This window comes from Carcharodon carcharias, chromosome 2, assembly GCF_017639515.1.
Source record: "Carcharodon carcharias isolate sCarCar2 chromosome 2, sCarCar2.pri, whole genome shotgun sequence".
Lineage (NCBI taxonomy): Eukaryota > Metazoa > Chordata > Chondrichthyes > Lamniformes > Lamnidae > Carcharodon > Carcharodon carcharias.
The window spans coordinates 72,584,559-72,607,659 of record NC_054468.1 but is presented as its reverse complement, the minus strand read 5'-3'; the positions used below and the strand labels follow the sequence as shown (position 1 = coordinate 72,607,659).

Below are 23,101 nucleotides of genomic sequence, written 5' to 3'. Positions count from 1 at the left end.
CTATCAAATCTTCCCTCCATTTCCTTTGATCCACGGAGAACAACCCTAGCTTCTCCAACCCAACCTTTTAACTAAAACTCCCCCATCCCTGGGCCCATTCTGGTAAATCTTCCCTGAACTTTCTCAACAATCCTCACATCCTTCCTGAAGCATGGTGAGAACGGAATGTAATACTTTAATTCTGGCCTAACTGCTTTATAAGGGTTCAACATAACTTCCCAGCTTTTATACTCAATACCTCTATTTATGAAGCCCAAGATCGCATATGCGTTGCTAATCACTCTCTCAGTATGTCCTGCCATATTCAAAGATCTTTGCCCAAGCAGTCCCAGGCCCCTCTGTCCCTGTACATTCTTTAGAACTGTGCCACTTAGTCTATATCTCGTCTCTCCCTATCCCTTCTGCCAAAATGCATCACCTCACACTTTTCTGTATTAGTTTCCACCTGCCACTTTTCTGCCCATTCTCCTAGCCTATTTCCTGTTACTGCTGTTTTGCATCATCCTTACTTTGTGCCACTCCTCAAAAAACTGAATTTTTACTTTATATTTCAATATCAAGTCATTTACATATATCAAAAAAGCACTGGTTCTTGCATGGACCCTCATTATATTTTCAATCTATCCACTTGTTTTCAGTTATTTTGTACATGAATTCTGAAATCAGTCTGCTCATCCACACTGCCTAGCTTCTCACCATGTAGAAAATAGTCTGATCCATCATTCTTAGGTCCAAAGTGAATGACAATACACTTCCCAACACAGAATTCTATCTGCTACAGTTCTGCTCGCTCACTTAATCTATTGATGTCTGTTTGCAACTTCATGCTCCCACACTATTTATAACGCCACTTAACTTAGTATCACTAGTTGCCTTGCTCCTATTGACAAATATAGTGAAAAGCTGAGGCCCCAGTGTTGATCCCTGGGGACGTCGCTAGTCACATCCTACCAATTGCTGTACATACTCATTATTCCTATCCTCTGATTCCTACCTCCTAATCAATTTCCTAACAAACAACTTGATGCAACTTGTGTCATTCTATGGCTAATCTTTAAGACTAAAGATAAAAAGATATTACACACAAACATATTTATATTATATGTACATACATACATATAAAGAGCATCATTCTCTATCTGAAATTATGAATGAGGATAAAAACCATTACTAGTTTGAACTTGTTTTGCTTTTTGAAGGCCTAAAGTTCTAATCTGTACACTGAAACATTCTCAGTGACTGCATGTTGCGAGCATAATAATTATCAGTCATTGATGACGAAACACATCATTTCTTCCTTCACTGCAATAAAAACTTTATGGTATGGAGTTGTTTTTGTTTGTGCCTCATGAATTGATAATGTGCTTGCATCAATTTTACTATTTTGAAACGTCTGCTGAAATTAAATTGCATTGATTTCTTATTCAATTAAATTGAAAAATTATAACATATTCAGTAATATAAAAGCAGAGGCTACAGCATTAGGCCAATATAAATGTTGATATTATGCAGAGCATATTACAACTCCAGATGAAGACAAATACAGATAAGTAAAACTCAGATTACTATCCACATATTTACAAATGCATTGGTCTAATTTCAGGGTCTAGTTACTGGTAGTACTAGTTACGGTAAATTATAGAAAACCTGCCCATGATATAAAGGCAACATAACAAATTTAATTGAATGGTGGAGCTTGCTGTTTGACACAAATATTTTGTAGTGGGCAGGAAACTGATTTAATTAAGTCACATAGGTATTTCTGAAAATGGTTTATAATAGGACTGGCTGCTTAGCTTATAGTATATCTCCACTCAGTCAATAATATCCCATGGGTTAGTTAAATGTAGACACATCCCAGACTTGGTCAGATCTGCTTATATCGAGATAATCAGATTGTCTCACACAAACTATCCAGGCCCTGAAATTCTGTCGGCGCTTCACCAACCCTCCACTGTAATTTTTGCAAACAACCAATGAAACTGCAACAAAATACCCATGTTTAAAAGGATGGACATCAATATCATTAAATCTCCCCTTTATTCCGAAGAAAACTGGAAATGTGTAATCCACAGGACAAAATAACAAGTTACTGTATTCCACTTGGAGATCACTTTAAATAAACTCCAGTTCACTCAGTTCAGTCCAACAGGCAATTTAAAAGTCATTTTTGATTGGACAATCACATCTTCCAGTTAGGGTAGATCTGCTCAAACATCTGCACTGAATAGCCATAAAGAAAGATTTTGGAGGTAATTTCCACTTCACTAGTTCACCATCTCAGCAATGAAGATTAAAATTATCCATTTGTACTTAACAACTTTTCTTCAAAATAGATTGATGAAACATTGCAATCTTAAAGTAACAAACTGTATCTCTGACTGAATGGGAAGTGGTGGAGGATTCTTTGGGGAAGAGATTTTTCTTTCTCAACTCCTATACTGAGCGTTGCTTCCAACTGTACTCATGAATATCAATATGCTCATTGACAACCAGAGAATTGTTCTTTAAGAGTTAATTGTAATAAAGAGGATAATCTCTTGCAATAGTAACTACATTTACAGATCATTGCAGTGCAACTGAAAATAACTCTTGGATAATACATAGAATAACAGTTTTTTACATGAGTGAGGACAGACAAAGCTTGAACTGCTTGCTAATATTACACCAAACCCTCAACTATAATATATACCAATGTTTAGTTTCCTTTTCCACTAACAGTGTTGTAGTGTTTTAAAGCTCAGACTCCACCATCAGTCACAATGACCACCTTTAGGTCATGTCTAAGGCTGAAGGGTTAGAAAATGTTAATAAAAGTCCACAGATGTCATAAAATCTGGTGGACTGGGAGTATAGATGTAAAAGTCACACTCACGGTCAGTTAATAAAATGGTTGCATCAACTGCACCCTCAGCTTTGAAGATTGCATAAATTGCAATCTATGCCAGTGATTTTATGGTATGTCACTTCACCTAAGAGGAAGGGTCAGTTAAACAAGATGTTTTTTTTGCTGCAGTGTTCCTGGGAAATTATGAAAACACATAATTAATTCTTATCTAACTTTAGCTCACGTGAATTGCTGTTTTAAGAATTTAAAACATGCTAGTTTTAAGAAAAGATTTTGGCAAATCATTTATATTGATATATATATAGCACATCAAATAGATAATCCATCATTTGCCTTAAAATAAATATGTGGCTCAGTTCATTGTTCAATCTTCCTTAAAATAAAAGTTTGTCCAGCACTTTTTTTGTGAAGACCGTGCCTCGCTGAACCAAATAAAGAAAATACGCTACCTCAAACAAAATGTTACTTTTTAGAATTTAAAATTTCATACTTATTTCAGTAGAATCAAAACAGATGTTTGTGGCTCATAAGTTATGCAAAATAATCACGATAGAACTTGAATTCTTTAAACAGATGAACCCTGGAGCAGACATCATTTGAGCAACTGCTTTCTTTTGCTTATTTTAAGCATGGTATTTACATCATGAAATATAAAATTTGACCTTTAATTTTTAAACTTTCTCCATTTGCTCAATGTCAGCATGACCTTATGGAGAAAGATTTTTTTTATTACAAATAAATAAAGTACTTCAGAAAATTTCAAGTTACAGATACTGGTACATGATTTCACAATGTTAATAGTTCTTGGTGCAAAGATAAAACATTCAGGTAACCACAAAAAGAACACCCAGATAGAACAAAAGAAAGACAGGCATTATAACTATTGTTTAATGTCAACTTTTGGACCCAGATGATGATATGTCATTGCAAATCACTTTAAAATTCAGAAAACAACCTGAAAGTTCTTTACACGTTACCAGCAACAGCAATTTAAATAAATTCTGATCACACCACTTTCCAAACATTGCTGGGCATCAAAATCTTTGAGGGCTTGAAAGATTAGAGGCCTTTTAATAAGGAAGTGTTGAATCATCCCACTCAAGCTGTTCCTGTCTGGTGACATTCTGATCTTCCTCATGTTCAGCTTCTTCCTCTTCCTCACTTTCCTCTGAATCAGCACTTGTGATGTCATCCTCCTCACCTTCTTCCTCTTCTTCGCTCTCTTGTTCACTGTGTTCTTGCTCTTCATAGTTCTGGAATATAACCACAAATGGTGCACATTTTAATGAAACTTTTCAGCATTTGATGACCCATCAGTGTGACCTTTAGCATATGTTACTTAAACAGAAGTTAACATTTACAGGTGACATGACATTTATTCAGCACCTTGCTGATCTACTTTTATGTATAGTGGGTTATCATTCCTAATGTGTAGTGAAGAAAAATTTAAATTGAAATAATGTGCAAGGGAAACAAAAGTAAATATTTGAATTCCACTCCTTTCCCATTTCATATTAATTTTCAGCCACTGTTCAGACTCTCCAATATATGGCAAAGGGAGCACAGCTACCTTCCCCCATGCTTCTGTCAGTATAGCACTTCCATAGGTCAATAACAGATATGTGGGTGTAATTCTGGGAATCCCATTTTCATTCTTGGTTTCCTATGCCTAGCATTGCCTCTATATTCTGCACTTCCTGCTGTGCGTCCAGTTGGGTTTGGAAACCTGTCAGACAGTGAACACAGACACAAGCAACTACCTGACCACTCTGCTGCAAGCCTTTCACCTTTCATCACACAAAGCATAAATAAACACGTGATCCTATTTGCTACAGATGTACTACATTTTGTAATTTGTTGCAATGCTCAATGACCTCAAAGTCACATGGAAAACAACTTCAAAATAAGTAAAAAGAAAAATTAAACAATAAGGGATATAAAAGGAACAGTGCTGAACATGAAAAAGCAGGTTATAGTAATCTGCTAATATTGAGCTACATTTATGTTATACAGTACTAAATGCATTATCCAGAATGCCTTTAGGAATCCAATAAGCGCTGGCTGCATATTTACTTGAACAAAATGCATTATTAGGGTTTTTTCCCTATTTATCTTCATCAATTGATGCCACTCCCAGCCATATGTAATTTAACTCATTACTAGACACAAAATCTCGAGTAGCATTTGCCTCTGTATCTCAACTAGCATAGACAGTAATTGTTGGCAAGCTGTTTGATTACAGGGGTGGGATGATGTAACACATCTACTGCCAATCATAAATATTGAAACCAAAATTCTATCTTAATGCGAGGAAGGCTGTTACAGTATGTTCCCATCAGCTATTGTTTGATTCTAGACAGAAGTGGAAAGGTAGGTAGAAAGAGGGATGAGGCCCTGCAATAAGAATTTAGGGAGCTAGGTAGCAGATTAAAAAGCAGAACCTCAAATGTTCTAATCTCTGGATCACTTCCTGTGCCATGTGCTAGTGAATATAGGAATAGGAAGATAGGGAGGATGAATGCGTGGCTGAAGAGATGGTGCAGGAGGGGGGGCTTTTGTACCTGGATCACCAGGTCTGTTTCTGGCAAAGGTGGGGCCTATACAAGTCGGACAGGTTGTGCCTGAACCGGAGAGGGACCAACATCATTGTGTGTGTGTGTGTGTGTGTGTGTGTGTGTGTGTGTGGGGGGGCGGGGGGGGGCGGTGTGGGTTGCTAATGCTGTTGTGGGGGGGAGTTTAAACTAATTTGGCAGGTGGATGGGCTACAGAATGGAAGTACAGTAGGGAGTGATGCACAGCTAAATATAGAAGAGAAATTAAGTCAATCAGGAAAGCAGAGCAAATATAGACCTGATAAAGCAAAAGGGAATAATGCAAGGCTGGATTGCATCTATTTTAACGCAAGGAGTCTTACAAGTAAGGCAGATGAATGGAGGGCATTGATTAACACATGGGAATATGATATTGTTGCTATCACAGAGACATGGTTGAGGGCAGGGCAGGACAGGCAGCTCAATATTCCAGGGTATAAAATCTTCAGATTGGGGGTGGTGCAAAAGAGGAGGTGATATTATACTATTGATCAAGGAGTCAATTATTGCAGTAAGGAGGGATGGTATCTTAGAAGATTCCTCAAATGAGGCCATATGGGTAGAACTTAAAAACAAAAAGGGAGCAATCACTTTGTTGGGAGTGTACTACAGGACTCCAAACAATCAGGGGAAGATAGAGGAGCAGCTATGTAGGCAAATCTCAGATAAGTGTAAAAATATTAGGGTAATAATAGTAGAGGATTTCAACTTCCCCAATATTAACTGGGATAGTCTTAGTGCGAAAGACTTAGAGGGGGCAGAAAGTGCATCCAGGAGTGATTTTTGAGCCAGCACGTAGAAAGTCCTACAAGACAAGGGGCGGTACTGGACCTAATCTTAGGGAATGAAGCCGGGCTAGTGATAGAAGTGTCAGTGCGGGAGCATTTCGGGGATAGTGACCGTATCGCTGTAAAATTTAAGGTTGTTACGGAAAAGGACAAAGGTGGACTGGAAAAAAAGATCCTGAATTGGGGGAAGGCCAATTTTAATATGATAAGACAGGATCTGGGCAAAGTGGATTGGAAGGGGCTAATTGTTGGAAAGTCTACATCAGACCAGTTGGAGTTATTCAAAAAGGAAGTAGTGAGAGATCAGGGCCAACATGTTCCTGTAAAGGTGAAGGGTAGGACCAGCAAGTCCAGGGAGCCCTGGATGTCAAGGAATATAGAGGATTGGACAAGGTAAAAAAAGGCTTATGGCAAATACAGAGGGCTGAAAACAGCAAAAGCCCTGGAGGAGTAGAGAAAGTGTAGAGGGGGTACTTAAAAAAGTAATTAGGAGAGCAAAGAGGGGCATGAAAACACACTGGTGGCAAGATAAAGGAAAATCCCAAAGCATTTTATTGATATATTAAGGACAAGAGGATAACCAGGGAAAGAGTAGGGCCCATTAGGGTCAAAGTGGTAATCTGTACGTGGAGCTTGAGGACGTAGGTGAGGTTTTAAATGATTACTTTTCATCTGTGTTCACTATGGAGAAGGACGATGTAGGTGCAGAAATCAGGGAGGGGGACTGTGATAAAGTTGAACAAATTAGCATTGAAAGGGAAGAAGTATTAGCGGTTTTAACAGTGGCTTAAAAGTGGATAAATCCCTAGGCCCAGATGAGATGTATCTCAGGCTGCTATGTGAGGCAAGGGAGGAAATTGCAGGGGCTCTGACACTAATTTTCAAATCCTCTCCGGCCACAGGAGAGGTGCCAGAGCATTGGAGTACAGCGAATGTGGTACCATTATTCAAGAAGGGTAGTAGGGATAAACCAGTGAGTCTAACATCAGTGGTAGGGAAACTATTGGAAAAAATTCTGAGGGACAGGAATAATCTCCACTTGGAGAGGAAGGGGTTAATTAGGGATAGTCAGCATGGCTTTATCAGGGGGAGATCATGTCTAACACAAATTTGGTTGAATTTTTCAAAGAGGTGACTAGTTGGAGAGATCAGGGTGGTGCAGTTGATGTGGTCTACATGGACTTCGGTAAGGCTTTTGACAAGGTCTCGCATGAGATAATGGTCAAGAAGCTAAGAGCCCATGGGATCCAGGGCAATTTGCCAAATTGGATCTAAAATTGGCTTAGTGGCAGGAGATGATGGTGATGGTGAAAGGTTGTTTTTGCGATTGGAAGCCTGTGACGAGCGGTGTACAACATAGATCAGTGCTGGGACCTTTGCTGTTTGTAGTGTATGTTATGGGGAGAATTTCTTCCCCATCGGGGGGTGGGGTGATTGTGTGGGGGCGGGTGTGGGTGGGCACGCAGCCGATCGGCACCCCCAATCGGCTGGGCGCCGCCATTTTATGTGGTCGGGCCAATTAAGGCCTCCCCTCCCAAACGCTCCCTGTGCGGACGCGGGGGCGTGGGGGGGGGGGGGGCGGTTTCGCTTGCCCAAATTGGATGTGCGCAGAAGGTGCCTCAGGGAGATTAGTTTTAAGTCTAAATAGTTTAATAAAGTGTTGAAAATTTTTTTATGACATGTCCCTTCATGTGAAACTGTCACATGAGCTGGGACATGTGCATTAATTTTAATGAAAATTTTAAATCATTCACGAAGCCTCATCCCACCCGATTGCCTTAATTGCTTTTTAACAGGTCTTAGTAGGCCTTTGACAGTTCAGCAGGCTGAGTCTTAGGAAAGCCTTAGATTACAGGATGATATAGATGGGCTGGTAAGATGGGCAGAGCAGTGGCAAATGGAATTTAATCCTGAGAAGTGTAAGGTGATGCATTTTGGGAGGACTAACACAGCAAGGGAATACACAATGAATGGTAGGACCCTAGGTAGGTAGGATCAGAGGGACCTTGGTGTACATGTCCATAGGTCCCTGAAGGCAGCCATGCAGGTTTTAAGGTGGTTAAGAAGGCATATGTGATACTTGCCTTTATTAGCCAAGGCACAGAATATAAGAGCAGGAAGGTTATGTTAGACCTGTATAAAATGCTAGTTAGGCCACAGCTGGAACACTGTGTGCCGTTCTGGATACCACACTAAAGGAAGGATGTGATTGCACTGGAGATGGTGCAGAGGAGATTCACTAGGATGTTGCCTGGTAAATCTCCTCTGCACCCTCTCCAGTGGTTGGAGCTTTTCAGCTATGAAGAGAAACTGGATAAACTAGGGTTGTTTTCCTTAGAGTAGAGAAGGCTGAGGGGGGAACTGATAGAGGTGTACAAAATTATGAGGGGCATAGATAGGGTAGATAGGAAGCAACTTTTCCCTTTAGCAGAGGTGTCAATAACCAGGGGGCATAAATTTAAGTTAAGGGGCAGGAGGTTTAGAGGGGATTTGAGGAAAAGATTTTTTCCACCCAGAGGGTGGTTGGAATCTGGAACACACAGCCTGAGGGGGTGGTAGAGGCAGGAACCCTCACAACATTTAACAAGTATTTAGGTGAGCATTTGCCATAGCTTACAGGGCTATAGGCCAAGTGCTGGAAAATGGGATTAGAATAGATAGTTGCTTGATGGCCGGCACAGACACAATGGGCCAAAGGGCCTGTTTCTGTGCTGTACAACTCTCTGACTATGACTGAAGTTAATTCTAGACAGCAAGTGTGGATATATTGTTGACATGATTTCTCCTTTAACCTTCGGCCGTTAGTCATATGCAAACCAGGCGTTCAAACTGAGCCTTTGGGAAATAAACCAAACTCGTGTGTATGTGCTCTTCGTGGTCTGTAATCATGACTGATAGGTCTGTACTTATTTATGGATCTCCGATGGTGACTGATGGATTTTTAGGCAGTTCAGGCAGGTGTGTCTAACTGGAAAGGGTAGATCAGATTGAGTAAATGTCTGTAAGTTTGCTAGCAGAGCTGTTGAGAGTCTTTGAAAAAAATCTGGGACGGATTGTTCTTTCCACATCTGTGCCCATTACTGGGTCCTGGCCTCCATCTGACATTTTCAGCTGAGAGAAGGATTGTCGACCCAGAGATGTATAACATTAACGTCTGGAGACATCTAATGTGCCTCTGCAGCAAGTCTGGCTGAATTTCTTTTTTTAACATTGGGTTATTTGACAGTTGTGAGCTGAGGGGCAGCATTCAAGCCAAAGAAATATATTTTCACTTTTTCTTAGCCATTATATGAGTCCATGATTGGCAGTAAAATACTCCAAGACAGATCACTTAGGGTTCACTTGGTTACAACTGCTCTACTGAAAGAACTACCATTGGTATAACTACCTTTTGATTCCTATTATTCAGCCAAAGCATTATTCAATATCCTCATGTTCCAATGCATATTTACTTTACTCCAACATCGTTCATGAAGATCTTTAATCAAGTCAAATGTTTCCTAGCGAGCATATTAGTCATCCACCAACTACTTTATATACTTGAAAGTTTTCCAACAAAGTGGTAGATGCAGCTTGGACTTTATGCCTTACTCTCAGATTTAAAAATACACTGTAACCTCGACACTCCAGAACTCCAAAATTCAGAAACACCAGTTGTCTGGAATTTTTTTCAGCAGACCTCACAGCTCTCAGCCTCGCCACTTGTGGCACTACAACCAATCTTGAAATAGAGTTGGACAACAGAGTAAGAAAAGCCAACAAATAGGTAGGAATTAAATTTAAAAATCAAAGCATTTCACATTGTACACTTCTGGGAAAGGAAGTTTTTTTTTAAAGTTTCATTTATCATATCTTTCTATTGAACGTGCGGGCCTGCTGGTAATTCAATTGTGACCTTTTGTCTTCCCACAGGGTAGTATTTGTGTTCTCCATCACCTGCCATTTTCTGCCCTCAGTCCTTGAGTTTTTGAGCAGATCCAGGGTATAGTGTAGTTTGAGCAGTAGGTTTTGAGCAAACTCATCAGCCAATGGACCCCGGGCAGACCATGCCAATGTGTAAAATGGCGCACTATGATGACGGGCATGTGTCCCGATGTCACCGTGTGTCATTCCGATCTTTCGTTCGGCGGGTGTGCACTGGAGTCGGCTGCGCACCTGCCAAACTGTCAAAGGCCTGCTAAGGCCATTAATAAACTAATTAACCAATTTGACAGGGCTGCCCGTCTAACCTTGTTGGCGGGCAGGCGAAGAGCCCAGGTGGCCTTCACATTTTTCATGAAATCTCATCCACTTGCGGGATGAGGTTTCATGAAGGATTTATTAAAATAATATTTTTTAAAAATTTCATAAACATGTCCCAGCTCATGTGGTGCTGTCACATGAGGGGACATGTGTAAATGACTTTTAACTTACTTTATTTAAAACTTTAAAGCTGAATTTAGTCTCTCGGAGGCTGCTCCATGCCTCAGGGAGATTTCTGAGCTCTTTTGCAAGCGTGCGCAGGCCCCGACTCACCCTTCTCTCCCCACATGCACAGGTAGCGCTGAGCTATCACCTGATTAGATCAATGAAAAGCTGATAGATGAACAGTTTTTTGCATTGTCTTTTCAATAGCTGCAGTACTGATGGTACCGATGCTTTTAAGAAGGCCTTCAGGATCGAAGATGCTATTTGGTGTTTGGCAAATGCATATGACAGTGTCACTAGGAGAATCTTGCAAAATGTGTGGCGTAAGTAGTGTCCTGTAACTATGTTTAACAACGAAGACACAGGGGAAAACCTTGAAGGCTTTACATCAAAGTTTTCTTGTGTCCTTGTCATTAAACATAGTTACTGGACACAACATATACAGTTCACATATTTGTGGTTAGGCTTCTAACACTATTCAATAATCCAGAAAATTCCAAAATCCAGAAATAACTTGATCCCAAGCATTCTGGACTAGAGAGGTTAGTGTACTGAATATTATCAGCTATAACAGTTATAATAGCTACATTAATAGCTATTTTTTTGTTGTTACAATGTTAATATACTTTATTCCAATATTTTTTCATTATAACTATTAAGCTATCTTGTGCAATTCCTCGAATTGTTTGGATTCACTATTTTAGATACAGTTGTATTCTTACCACGTAATTGGATTCATTTCCACGGAAATCTCAAGTATCACAGAGACAATCAACAAAGCACCATAAGGTATCTTCTAAAAAGTCTTCTATCATCCTAGCACCCTACCTTAGCTAAATGGAGACCAGTGCTCCTCCGGGTCTTTAAAGTTGCAATGTTGCCATACTTCTTCAGTCGCAAAATATTGAAATGGTTTTTAACCTAATGTCTTACATTGCTCACCTCCATTGGGTTAACCGTAATGGTTAGAGCAGAGTCATCCCAATCCATTTCATTTTCTTTCCCACTCTCATTTTCCCGATTAGTGCGCTGGTGAGCTGCTCGAATCCTGAAGACCCCCAGAACAATTATGAAGACGAGGAAACTAATGCACACTACAATGACAATAGTGGCAGCACTGGGAATAACTGGGAAAAAAAATCAGAGTTATAGACGTTGTGGATCAAAAAGAATTCAAGGTTTTGAGCTTCCAAAGCTTGCCTGCAATTTGGAACTAGTAGACATCTTGCATTTCAAAAAGTGTAGCTCCTCCTTATTACAGATCAAAGAAGGAGTTACACTTTTTATATAGAAACTGCATTCGTAATCATGCAGCATTTCATAATTCTGTGTTATTCCGATTGAAAATCCATCAAAATGTCAGTGATAAATTGCACAAAAGTGCATTGTGGTGCTAACTTTTAAAATAAGTTGGGTAATTATAAAATAAGATGGCAGTTGGGAATTTTGTAACCTACATTGCTCGCAATTCTAAGCCATCCTTTTATATCCACTAAAGCCCCTACTTATCTCAGAAATTTAGTACTTGGCACAAGCTGTAATGGTACAAATCTCAAAAGTGATCTACTGTGCAGGCTTTACCTCCCTGGGTAGCAAGCAGCTTCTACAACAATACAATGCCACAGGGTATTGTTCACTTCTGCCATTTCTGTTAGTACAATTCAGTCCTCCAAACAGGTGCAGAACCTCAGCGATCCCAATTAAAACTCAACTCTGCGGTTACCTGATCTTGGCCAGCAAGGGAGCCTTCAGGGAGATGGATTCTGGAAAGAACTAGCTATTGTAATTAATGATCCAAATTTTGAAAATATTCTATTCTTTTTCCTTGTGTCTGGCTCAGCTCATTTAGTATAAGCAATTATATTAAATCCTCAATTTTTAAAATTTGTGCTGTGCACAAATTTCTACCATGTATATAGAAGCACTATTTTGGCGAGGAAAAGAAGGGGAGAGTGTAAGAGATTGAGCAAGTCTGAATGTGTGCAAGAGTAAGGGTAGTATATGCATGTGAGTGTAGGCAAGGAAAAGTACCCTGCGTGCACTCAAAAGCAAGTGAATGAGAGCATCATGTTAGCATGTGCATGCACAAGTGATTGCAATGTTACAATAGTAACTAAACTTTTAAAAATAAAGTACTTAATTGGCTGTAAAGCACTTTGAGATGTCTTCATATCCTGAGGTTGTGAAAACCATTATAAGCCTTTATCTTTTGTATGTGAGTAGCTTTGTGCGGAAACACTTCTTCAAATTTAGTTACGTGCCAAATTATAATTGACACAATTCTGTGAGCATGTCTGCACACAGGTCTTCTTTCTGATTAAAAGCACAACTGAAATATATAGGAGGGCTGTGCAGTACCATTTTGGTGGTGGTTATTTAGGTGAGTTATCTGAAAATGTATATGGATAAAAACTGAATATAACCCTAGCACAAAGCCAGCAGTTTCAATGATCTCTGCAATGTAACTTGAGAAGTATCATTGTACACAGTGAACCATGCTAAAATTCAGGAAGTGAGAAGCAAAGGCATAATCTGGAGAGCAGGAAGAGAGGTAAGAGATTAAGGGAGTCAGTGGAGAAATGAGGAAGGAAGAGAAAAAGAGCAGGACGGGTTAGAGAAACGGGATAAGGTGATGGAATGTGCCAGAGGTTTGGGGTGGGTTAAGTATAGATGGGAGATTTCAGTAAGAAGAGTAGGCAAAGAGGGAAGGGGCTGTCAAATGCTCCACTTGGTTGGTTCTGGCTTAATCTCTTGGTGGGATGGGGATGGATGGGTCAAGGATGTCAAAGGATCACTTTTCGACTTGCAAGCTCTCTCATGGTTGGGTGGCAGGGACGCCGGGCGGGGGGGCCGGGTTTGCGTGTGAAGGAAGAGAAAGTAGCAGATATGCATCTCATCTCTTGACCATTTCTAACAAAACAAAATCAGTGGGGGTGGAGTGGTTTGGAGAAAGCCTCCAAATAGGTTAATTCCTTTGCTGGGCATGAAGTATCATTGCAGTAGTTAATCTGCCCTTCTCTTTGTTTGAGCTGGAGCGCATGCTAATATCCACTTCCCTATAGTTTTGCTGCTGTCAGATTTCAGTGGAATGAAAGTCTCACAGGCCAACTCATTATTCTCAGACTTCTTTCGCACATTTATCCTGACAGAATTGAAGAGAGTAAAGGATAATTATCAATCCTCTGGTGTTTATTGATATATGGAGACCAATGCAACTATAATCACAAGCCTGATGTAAGGTATGGAAATTTGGTCAGTAGCACATCTCAGATTGCAAACGGTTTGGTTCAGCATCAGGCAGTTACCAGGGAGAAGGATGGAGTCAGTGACTAAGGAGCAGTATCTGTGCAGGAGACCAAAGAGTAACTGGCTACAGTATTCCCAATATTTCGTTGGAAGAGTGCTTTGCTCATCCAGTCCTAGATGTCAGACAAGCAGTGTGACAAATCGGAGACAATGGGGGGGGGGGGGGGGTCAAGAGAAGTGTGATGAGGAAGAACTGTTGTTATCAGTGTACATGTAGAACCTGAGATTGTGTTTTCAGATTATGTTGCCAAGAGGCAGCATGTAGAAGAGAAACAGGATGGGATCAAGGATGGATCCATGGGGGACTCCACAGATAATGGCATGTAGCGGCAAGAGAAGCCAATCCAAATGATTCTCTGACTAGGCCTGGATTATTAAGAATGGAAGGAGAGTGCAATCTCACCCAGCTGGATGACAAAGGCTGCTGTGGTCAACTTTGTCAAAGGCTGCAGACAGGCCACAGCTGCCATCACAAAGAATAAAAGAAACAGAAGCAGGAGTAGACTATTTGCCCCCTTGAGCCTGCTCCGCCTTTCAGTAAGATCATAGCTAACTGTGGCCTCAACTCCACTTTCCTGCCTGCTTCCCTTAACCCCCATAATCAAAGCCTTTGTAGATCAAAAATCTGCCAGTCAGTCTTGAATATATTCAATGACCCAGCCTTCACTGCTTTCTAGGTTAGGGAATTCCAAAAATTAAAGACCCTCTGAGAGAAGAAATTCCTCCTCATGTCCATCTTATATGGGGGCACTGCTTATTCTGAAATTCTGTTGTGACTTTGATGATAGCCATTCAATTCCGTGTCAGGAGTGGAATATGATTGGATGGATTCAAACGTAGAGTTGGGGGAAAGGTGGACACAGATTTGGGAAGTGACAACACATTGATGGACTCCAGAGAGGACAAAGAAGTTTAACATATAAAGGTAGTTTTGAAGAAGAGGTCAAAGGTTGTTGCCTTTGAGGCAAGGTACAATGACAGTTTATTTGAAATGAAAGGGAGAGGGAACCATTAACTTTATCAGCTAACATGGGAGCCAGGAAGGAGAGTTGGCTGGTCAGTAATTTAGTGGGAATAGGGTTGAGGGAGGAGGAGGTGGATCTAATGAACAAATGAGCTCAGAGAGGGCAAGGAGGAGATAAATAATTCCCAGGTGACTGGGAATTAAAATGCAATAATATTTAAGTCAAAAATCATTACAGCAGCAATTAGTGAAATGCTAAATTACTTGTCGCAAAGAAATATTTAAAATTTATTTTCCAACCTAAACTGGCTGCTTTTGATGTGTCCATATATAACAGGTATAAGCAGAATTGGATGCAATTTTCCTTTTTAGAAAATGCTGCCTTGTATTCTGAATGGAACAACATGCATTGGTTTGACTGTTCCACATATCCATTAACAGACTGGTTTGTACCACAGATCTGTGCATTTACGGCTGCAATTTTCCTGCAAGTCTATTTGGGCGTTAAATCTGATGAATTTCCTACATAAATTTGTCTATGAATGCTTCAATCATATATCATTTTCCAAAAAGCCAAGTCGACTTATAGAACTAATGGGTTAGGGTAAGAGTATTGAAGCTTTTGTCCTTGTTGACCACAGTGCTTCAAAATCCATGTATGAAGTATAATCCCATGTTCTCAATCATTTGACGATATTTCAAGTTGCTCATTCAGATAGATGTGTGTGATCAGAGTTAGGATTAATCCATCAATTGGGCAACAGTGCTTAAAAAAAAACACATCCTTTACCAGCTCCAAACCCATAGAATCAAAACAGGGCAAACAAGCGAAAAGGAAATGTAACAGTTTCCTCAGCTGAAAGGGGCTGTTTTCAAAGGCTTGGGATTGCAAGTGTTTCAAGGACTGCTCTAGCCTTTGGGTCAACACATCCAGTTTCCTTCTGATGCTGTAGATCTAAACATCCAACTTTCCAAGGCACACAGGCTTTCACCTATTTCTGCACAAACAATTGTTCTTACTGATGGTGGATCTGATTATCAGAATTTCAAATGGTCCAAATTTAATTCTAAAATGCCAATTAATGTAGATATTTATCCCTAATGAGTACTCATGGTGTTGCAAAATTCAACAACAGGGGATCTTTTTACAAGCTTTTAAATATTAATATTTGCATATCTTTAAACTTAATGACATTCACTGTTTTTTTGTTTAAGGAAACAGTTTTATTACCTAAGGAAACAGTTTTATTACCTGAGTTATGAGCAGCATTAAGGTTGTGACCTGGAAGATCGGGCAGCGAATGATGGATTGACTGCAGGAACTGGGGTTGAACCACTGCATGATTAACGTGGTCCATAAGATTAATGTTGTGCAGAACGTTCACCTAGACAAACGAAACCAAGGTGGTCAATAATCATCCTGTCAAATTAAATCAATTTTCATAGTCCTGTACCAGTGACACTCTAAGTGCATTACTGCTCACCAAGTAAATTACATGCAGCGTTCATGTATTGAGCAGCTCTTCTATGTGACCTTAATACATCAGCTCTCTCAATGTCTATACTCCATTTGTCTTTTTCTCACCTCTAAATTGAATTCATTGCTCGTGTAGCGTCCGTTGAGCTCTGAGCATGTCAGCCTAAACTTTCGACCAAAAATGGATGCAGTTTCCCAGTTACGGTAACGGAGTTTGCGAAGAACATGTTCATAGTTTGCCATGGTGTCCACACCTAATAAGTCCAAGAAGACACCACCATCATATGGGAGACAGTATTGAAAATATGAATAATCACTGTTCATACAAGTGCCATTAACATTTCTTAAAATAATCCTTGTTTAAAAAAAATCTTCAATTTGAAGAGTGCCATATATTCTATATTTCATACAACATTCTTCAAAAGAAATATCACTTCAGTTCTGAAATGACATCGTACTGATGCAATCCTATGGATAATTAGAATAACACAGGTTTTTGTCTTCATAGTAACAGGAAATCCAATTACATTTCATATAGTTTGATGCATACTTTAAGCATTTCTTCTCGATCTTTACAGATATTGTGGTCTATTACAATGGGGTGAACTAAAAATTTGATCTCTTTATGGGCATGGGAAGTTGCTTCATTACAGCAACTTGTGGGGTGACTGCCCCGTTGTACCAAGTCAACTTGACTGATAAAAGCACAAATTCAATTTGCACTACAGTCAAATGGGTGCATTACTCTTACTCTGCATGAAAGGAAATGAAATTACCATAAATGGACATTCCAGCTGTGGAATTTGTGAACTCAAGATGTTTTCCATGTAGCTCAATTGACTCCAGTTCCAGACACTCCTCTTCAGAATTTAATTCATCCCCAATGATCAAAATGTCACAGTAATCCAGGTTGTGCACAATCTCTTCTGGTCCACCAACACGATGGACTACAAAAAAGATTTTACAAAATGCTGGTGAATATGAAGGAACCCGATATCAAATTTGAAACTTGTACATAAATACAACTCTTATTTACAAGAAAAAGATTACAATAAATCATTCCACTCCTAAATTGCAAAGCTTCATAGCAGATGCAGCAATAACTCAAGTACCTGGCTTCCAGCCAGAAGGTCCAGAATACAAATCCCAATCTTGCTCATCAAATTTGTTTTATTCAGTTGGATGATTTTTGTCATTTCTTATACTGGCTGGCTGGATGGAATTTCACATGAGGCTGAAATATTTCCTCTTGCGGAGAAGTAAAGCTCATATTATCTCCCTGCCAGATTGGAGTTTAGAAAGGTATTGAAGGCAGCCATGGTTCATAGCACAAGCTATGGCCCTTTCCTTCTATTACACATGTTGAGTGCACAAAACCTCCAGTTCCTCACACTGTAATGGTTTGATCGCTACTTCTCAATTCCCTACACGCCCTTCTATGGAATAATTAAAATCTTAGCAAATACTTCTTTCAGCCCTAATAATTCTTAACTCTCTACACAAGTCTGTTCAAGAACAGAATATTAGTCTTATATGTGAGAAAACATCTGTCACAACTCAGACAGGAGACAGAAAATACACAATCACACCCTCACCCTATTCCAACCTTTCTTTATGGTTCCTACTATGATGACGCAGGGCAGCTCCTCTGTACTTTTATCCTTTGGTCCTTCTGATATACATATCTTGCTACCTAAAATCCCACAGTATTGAAATTAGGACTCAAGCTTATTAATCCCCCAGCACCATGACTATGCGGAGTTTACTGTCCCCAGTCTCCCTTATCCTGTACTTCAACCCGAGATTCTCATCTCTAATTGCTGATCTACTCTAATGTTTTACAGAATCACACAGTGCAGAAGAGGCCCTTTGGCCCATCGAGTCTGCACCGACACGTGAGAAACACCTGACCTACCTACCTAATCCCATTTACCAGCACTTGGCCCATAGCCTTGAATGTTATGACGTGCTAAATGCTCATCCAGGTACTTTTTAAAGGATGTGAGGTAACTCCACCATCCTCCCAGGCAGCACATTCCAGACCGTCACCACCCTCTGGGTAAAAAAGTTTTTCCTCACATCCCCCCAAAACTCCTGCCCCTCACCTTGAACTTATGTCCCCTTGTGACTGACCCTTCAACTAAGAGGAATAGCTGCTCCCCATCCACCCTATCCATGCCCATCATAATCTTTTACATCTCGATCAGGTTGTCCCTCAGTCTTCTCTGCTCCAACGAAAACAACCCAAGTCTATCCAACCTCTCTTCATAACTTAAATGTTTCATCCCAGGCAACATCCTGGTGAATCTCCTCTGCACCCTCTCCAGTGCAATCACATCCTTCCTATCCGACCAGAACTGCACACAGTACTCCAGCTGTGGCCTCACCAAGGTTCTATAAAACTCCAACATAACCTCCCTACTTTTGTAATCTATGCCTCAATCGATAAAGGCAAGTATCCCATATGCCTTTTTCACCACCTCACTAACATGCCCCCCCCGCCCCACCCCCTTCAGAGATCTATGGACACACACGCCAAAGTCCCTTTGTTCCTCAGAAATTCTTAGTGTTATGCCATTCATTGAATACTTCCTTGTCAAATTACTCCTTTCAAAGTGTATCACCTCACACTTTTCATGGTTAAATTCCATCTGCCACTTATCTGCCCATTTGACCATCCCGTCTATATCCTCCTTTAGCCTAAGACACTCAACCTCACTGTTAACCACCCGGTCAATCTTGGTGTTATCCACAAACTTACTAATCCTACCCCCCACGTAGTCATCTATGTCGTTTATATAAATGACAAATAATAGAGGACCCAGCACAGATCCTTGTAGTACGCCACTGGACGCTGGCTTCCAGTCACTGAAGTATCCTTCTGTCATCACCCTCTGCCTCCTACAACTAAGCCAATTTTGAATCCACCTTATCAAATTACTCTGTATCCCATGTGCATTTGCCTTCTTTATAGGTCTCCCATGTGGGAACTTGTCAAAGGCTTTGCTGAAATCCATATAAACTACATCAACTGCACTACCCTCATCTACACACCTGGTCACCTCCTCAAAAAATTAAATCAAATTTGTTCGGCATGACCTCCCTCTGACAAAGCCATGCTGACTATCCCTGATCAAACCTTGCCTCTCCAAGTGGAGATAGATTCTCTCTTTCAGAATTTTCTCCAATAGTTGCCCTATCACTGACTTGAGACTCACTGGCTTGTAGTTCCCTGGCTTATCTCTACAACCCTTCTTAAATAGCGTAACCACATTAGGCGTTTTCTTTTAGTCTTCTCATTGGTGGTGTGTATTCTTCAAAATTTGTCTCCACATGTTGTTTTACAAGTAAAAGAATGTTGGAAGAAAATACTAGGAGGTGAGACAAATGGGAGAAAATAAAAGAGCAATATAAGCATCACAAGTGAAAAGAGACCTTGAACTCCAATTGAATTCAAGTTCTCATGGTGACAACAGTCATTAATCTGAGAATTTGAACTGCAATATATTTTTGGACCACAGTTTGGTAAATTCTAGTTCTTGGATGTCAAAAACTCCTATTACAAAAATACAAATATGCTCATATATCACAAGATAGGTTTTTTGAAATCATATTGAAATGGTTTGTTGGGACATTGCAAAGGAATCTGTTTCTAACAGGGTAGGTCAGACTGGAGCCAAGAATAACATTGGCAGCATTGTAATCAACTTCTTTCCTGATTAGCACCAGATGTCAGGGCACCGAAAACACAAATGAGAGATGATTTAAACTCCCCCCCCACCCGCCCCTCGTTTATCAAAAACCAAGCGAGCAGACCATTAAAAACACACTGTTATCATCCCTATGTCCCATGCCAATCTCAAGGGCAATTAGGGAGGGGCAATAAATGCTGGCCTAGCCAATGATGCCCACATCCATGAATGAATATAAAAAAAATCTCACAAGCTTAATTCTAATCTATTTTACTGAGCTGGTAAGTGAAGGATGCCTGGGGGAATCTGCAGTATCCATTCTTTCAATAAACAGACTGGCCTCTGATGATGTTATTATCAGGGTCCCAACTGCTACTTTAACTTTGGGCTTGAGCAGGGGAAGCAGTTGTAGCTTTCCCTCCATGTCCGCCTAGCAGGAAGAAGAGGCTTGAAAGGCTCTTTTAATTTTTCTTTACTTTCCTTGTGAAGCCAAGAGGAGCAGGAGTTCTTTGCCATGCCCCACAAGGAAAGTTTTGGCCCCTCTAACCAGGGCTGCCACCTGCCCCCATTAATTGACTTGCTCAACTTCCAGGGAAGGTTCCTCTAGTGCCAAGCTGTGGGCTCCTGCCTCCTCCTGTTCCACCCATTAGCCAGCTTCTGCTTTGCACAAATATCCGACAGAAAACTGGCCAGGAGATTGCAGATGATGCCCTGGAGTTAAAAAATCACCCATGCCTCACTTTGCTGAGTCAAGACGGTTTATCACCCAGCTCAGTTCCGCCCATCCAAGTTCTGCCAGAGTTAAAATCAGGGCTAAAATATGAGCAAGAAGGTAAAATTTCCAAACTTTTAGCACAGGTGATGCAAGATACATTAAATTATGTAGCTTAGGTGAGTTCCTGACATCAGTGGATAAACCTGTCAAGATTGCAGGGCAGGACCTAGGGTCTAATAGCACAGCACATTTATAAATCAAAGCATTGTAGCATTGGGCTTCCTTGAGTTCTAGTTCCAATTATGATTCCTAGCAAGTATCTTAATTTTGTTAAATATTTAAAATTAGGTTTTCAACTAATCAAAAGTCAAACCTTGATAGGCTAAATTAAATATCCCTATAAAGCTGATCGTCACACAAAGCATGGTATTATCAGGGGTGAATCTCTTAAAATATAATTAGAAATGTTTACCTCAGGCGATAATGATTAAGCTGATTGAAGCCCCTGGTTCAGGGCTGTTAGAATCAGAATTGCATCTGATAAAACCAGGTCTAGTGTTTCAAGATTTTTCATTTGGCATCTTTTCTCTGCCTGCTTTTTATTTCCTCTTAATTTTCTCACCTTGTTGGGTGCTCATCTCTTTTTTTTTTACCTATTCTAGTTCTAAATTATGAAGTTAACTAACCTTTGCCATCTTCATGTTGCCCTCTTCTGGCTGTGCTGATGATTCTGAGGCCTGGAAAGAGTATCACACCTCGGCTGTTTTTGAACTCAGATGCTGGTCTGGAGAAATGGTCCAGCCCACTAATTGTAATCTTTGGTTCAACAGGCTGAAGCACCACAATATATGCATCGATGTCTGAGATACTGATACAAGTGTCCTCACCGAAACACCTTCAGAGATAAATAAAACATAACACTGTAACATTCACTACCTTAAAAGGTCTAAAGCCTGTTTCCATTAAGAAAGTTGGCTATTTTTATGCACAGTTACTTGAGACTGCACTTGAGATCAAATTCTTACCAATTCTCTAAGTTATTATGTAGGGGTCTTTCATATTTCAACCGATCTTCCAATTCTGCTGAACTGAAAGATTTTATTCACAAGAGTCTGTAATTTTCCATCTCCAGGATGATGATTATGGCAAACATAACTAAGCTTTACTGTTTTAATGGATCTCATCTTCTGGAGACACATGTCCCTTTACAAGAGAATAGTAACATTGTAGAGGAAATGCTAAGCCAATGGTTGGAAAAGCAGCAGCATGTTATTATTGTTGTTCTCATTGTTTCCTTTCCAGTTACAAGTCCTTCTGACATGGTTTATTCAAAAGGATTTTATGCAATAATAGATCTCAACTATGTTACAAATGCAAGGTTTTATAAGATTATAATTTTTCTATATTTTGTAAGTGTCTCAGGATAGTGTCCTTGGCCCAGCCATGTTCAGCTGCTTCATCAATGACCTTCCTTCCATCATAAGGTCAGAAGTGGGGATGTTCGCTGATGATTAAACAATGTTCAGCACCATTCACAACTCCTCAGATACTGAGGCACTCCATGCCCATACGCAGGAAGACCCAGACAATATCCAGACTTGGACTGACAAGTGGCAAGTAATATTCGCGCTGCACAAGCGTCAGGCAATGACCATCTCCAAAAAGAGAGAATCCAACCATTGCCCCTTGATGTTCAATGGCATTATCATCACTGAATCCCCCACTATCAACATCCTGGGGGCTAACATTGACCAGAAACTGAACTGACTAGACATTTAAATACTGTGGCTACAAGAGCAGGTCAGAGGCTAGGACTCTAGCAGAGAGTAACTCACCTCCTGATTCCTGAAAGCCTGTCCATCATCTACAAAGCACAAGTCAGGAGTGTGATGGAATACTCCCCACTCGCCTGGATGAGTGCAGCTCCAACAACACTCAAGAGGCTTGACACCATCCAGAACAAAGCAGCCCATCTACAAACTTTCACTCCCCCACCACCGACGCATAGTGGCAGCAGTGTGTACCATCCATGAATGCACTGCAGAAACATCACCCAAGGTTCCTTAGACAACACCTTCCAAACACACGACTGCTATCATCCAGAAGGACAAGGCCAGCAGACACATGGAAATGCCACCAGCTGGAAGTTCCCCTCCAAGCTACTCACCATCCTGACTTGGAAATATATCACCATTTCTTCACTGCCATTGGGTCAAAATCCTGGAACTCCCTACCCAACAGCACTGTGGGCATACCCACACCACATGGACTGCAGTGATTCAAGAAAGCCACTTTCTCAAGGGCAATTACGGA

At 40.4% G+C, this 23,101-nt stretch overlaps 1 protein-coding gene across 1 annotated transcript in view; it reads right to left on the bottom strand.

The window, feature by feature from the left end:
- Positions 1 to 3,918: 3,918 nt before the first annotated feature.
- The window catches only part of clstn2a (calsyntenin 2a), a 318,232-nt gene continuing 299,049 nt past the window's right edge, over positions 3,919 to 23,101 (bottom strand). Inside the window, exons 13-18 of the mRNA XM_041205440.1 lie at positions 21,475 to 21,683; positions 17,158 to 17,328; positions 16,490 to 16,635; positions 16,157 to 16,289; positions 11,577 to 11,761; positions 3,919 to 4,101 (exon numbers count right to left, since the gene is read on the bottom strand). Coding sequence (XP_041061374.1) covers positions 3,919 to 4,101; positions 11,577 to 11,761; positions 16,157 to 16,289; positions 16,490 to 16,635; positions 17,158 to 17,328; positions 21,475 to 21,683 — 1,027 coding nt within the window. The remainder of the gene's footprint in view (positions 4,102 to 11,576; positions 11,762 to 16,156; positions 16,290 to 16,489; positions 16,636 to 17,157; positions 17,329 to 21,474; positions 21,684 to 23,101) is intronic.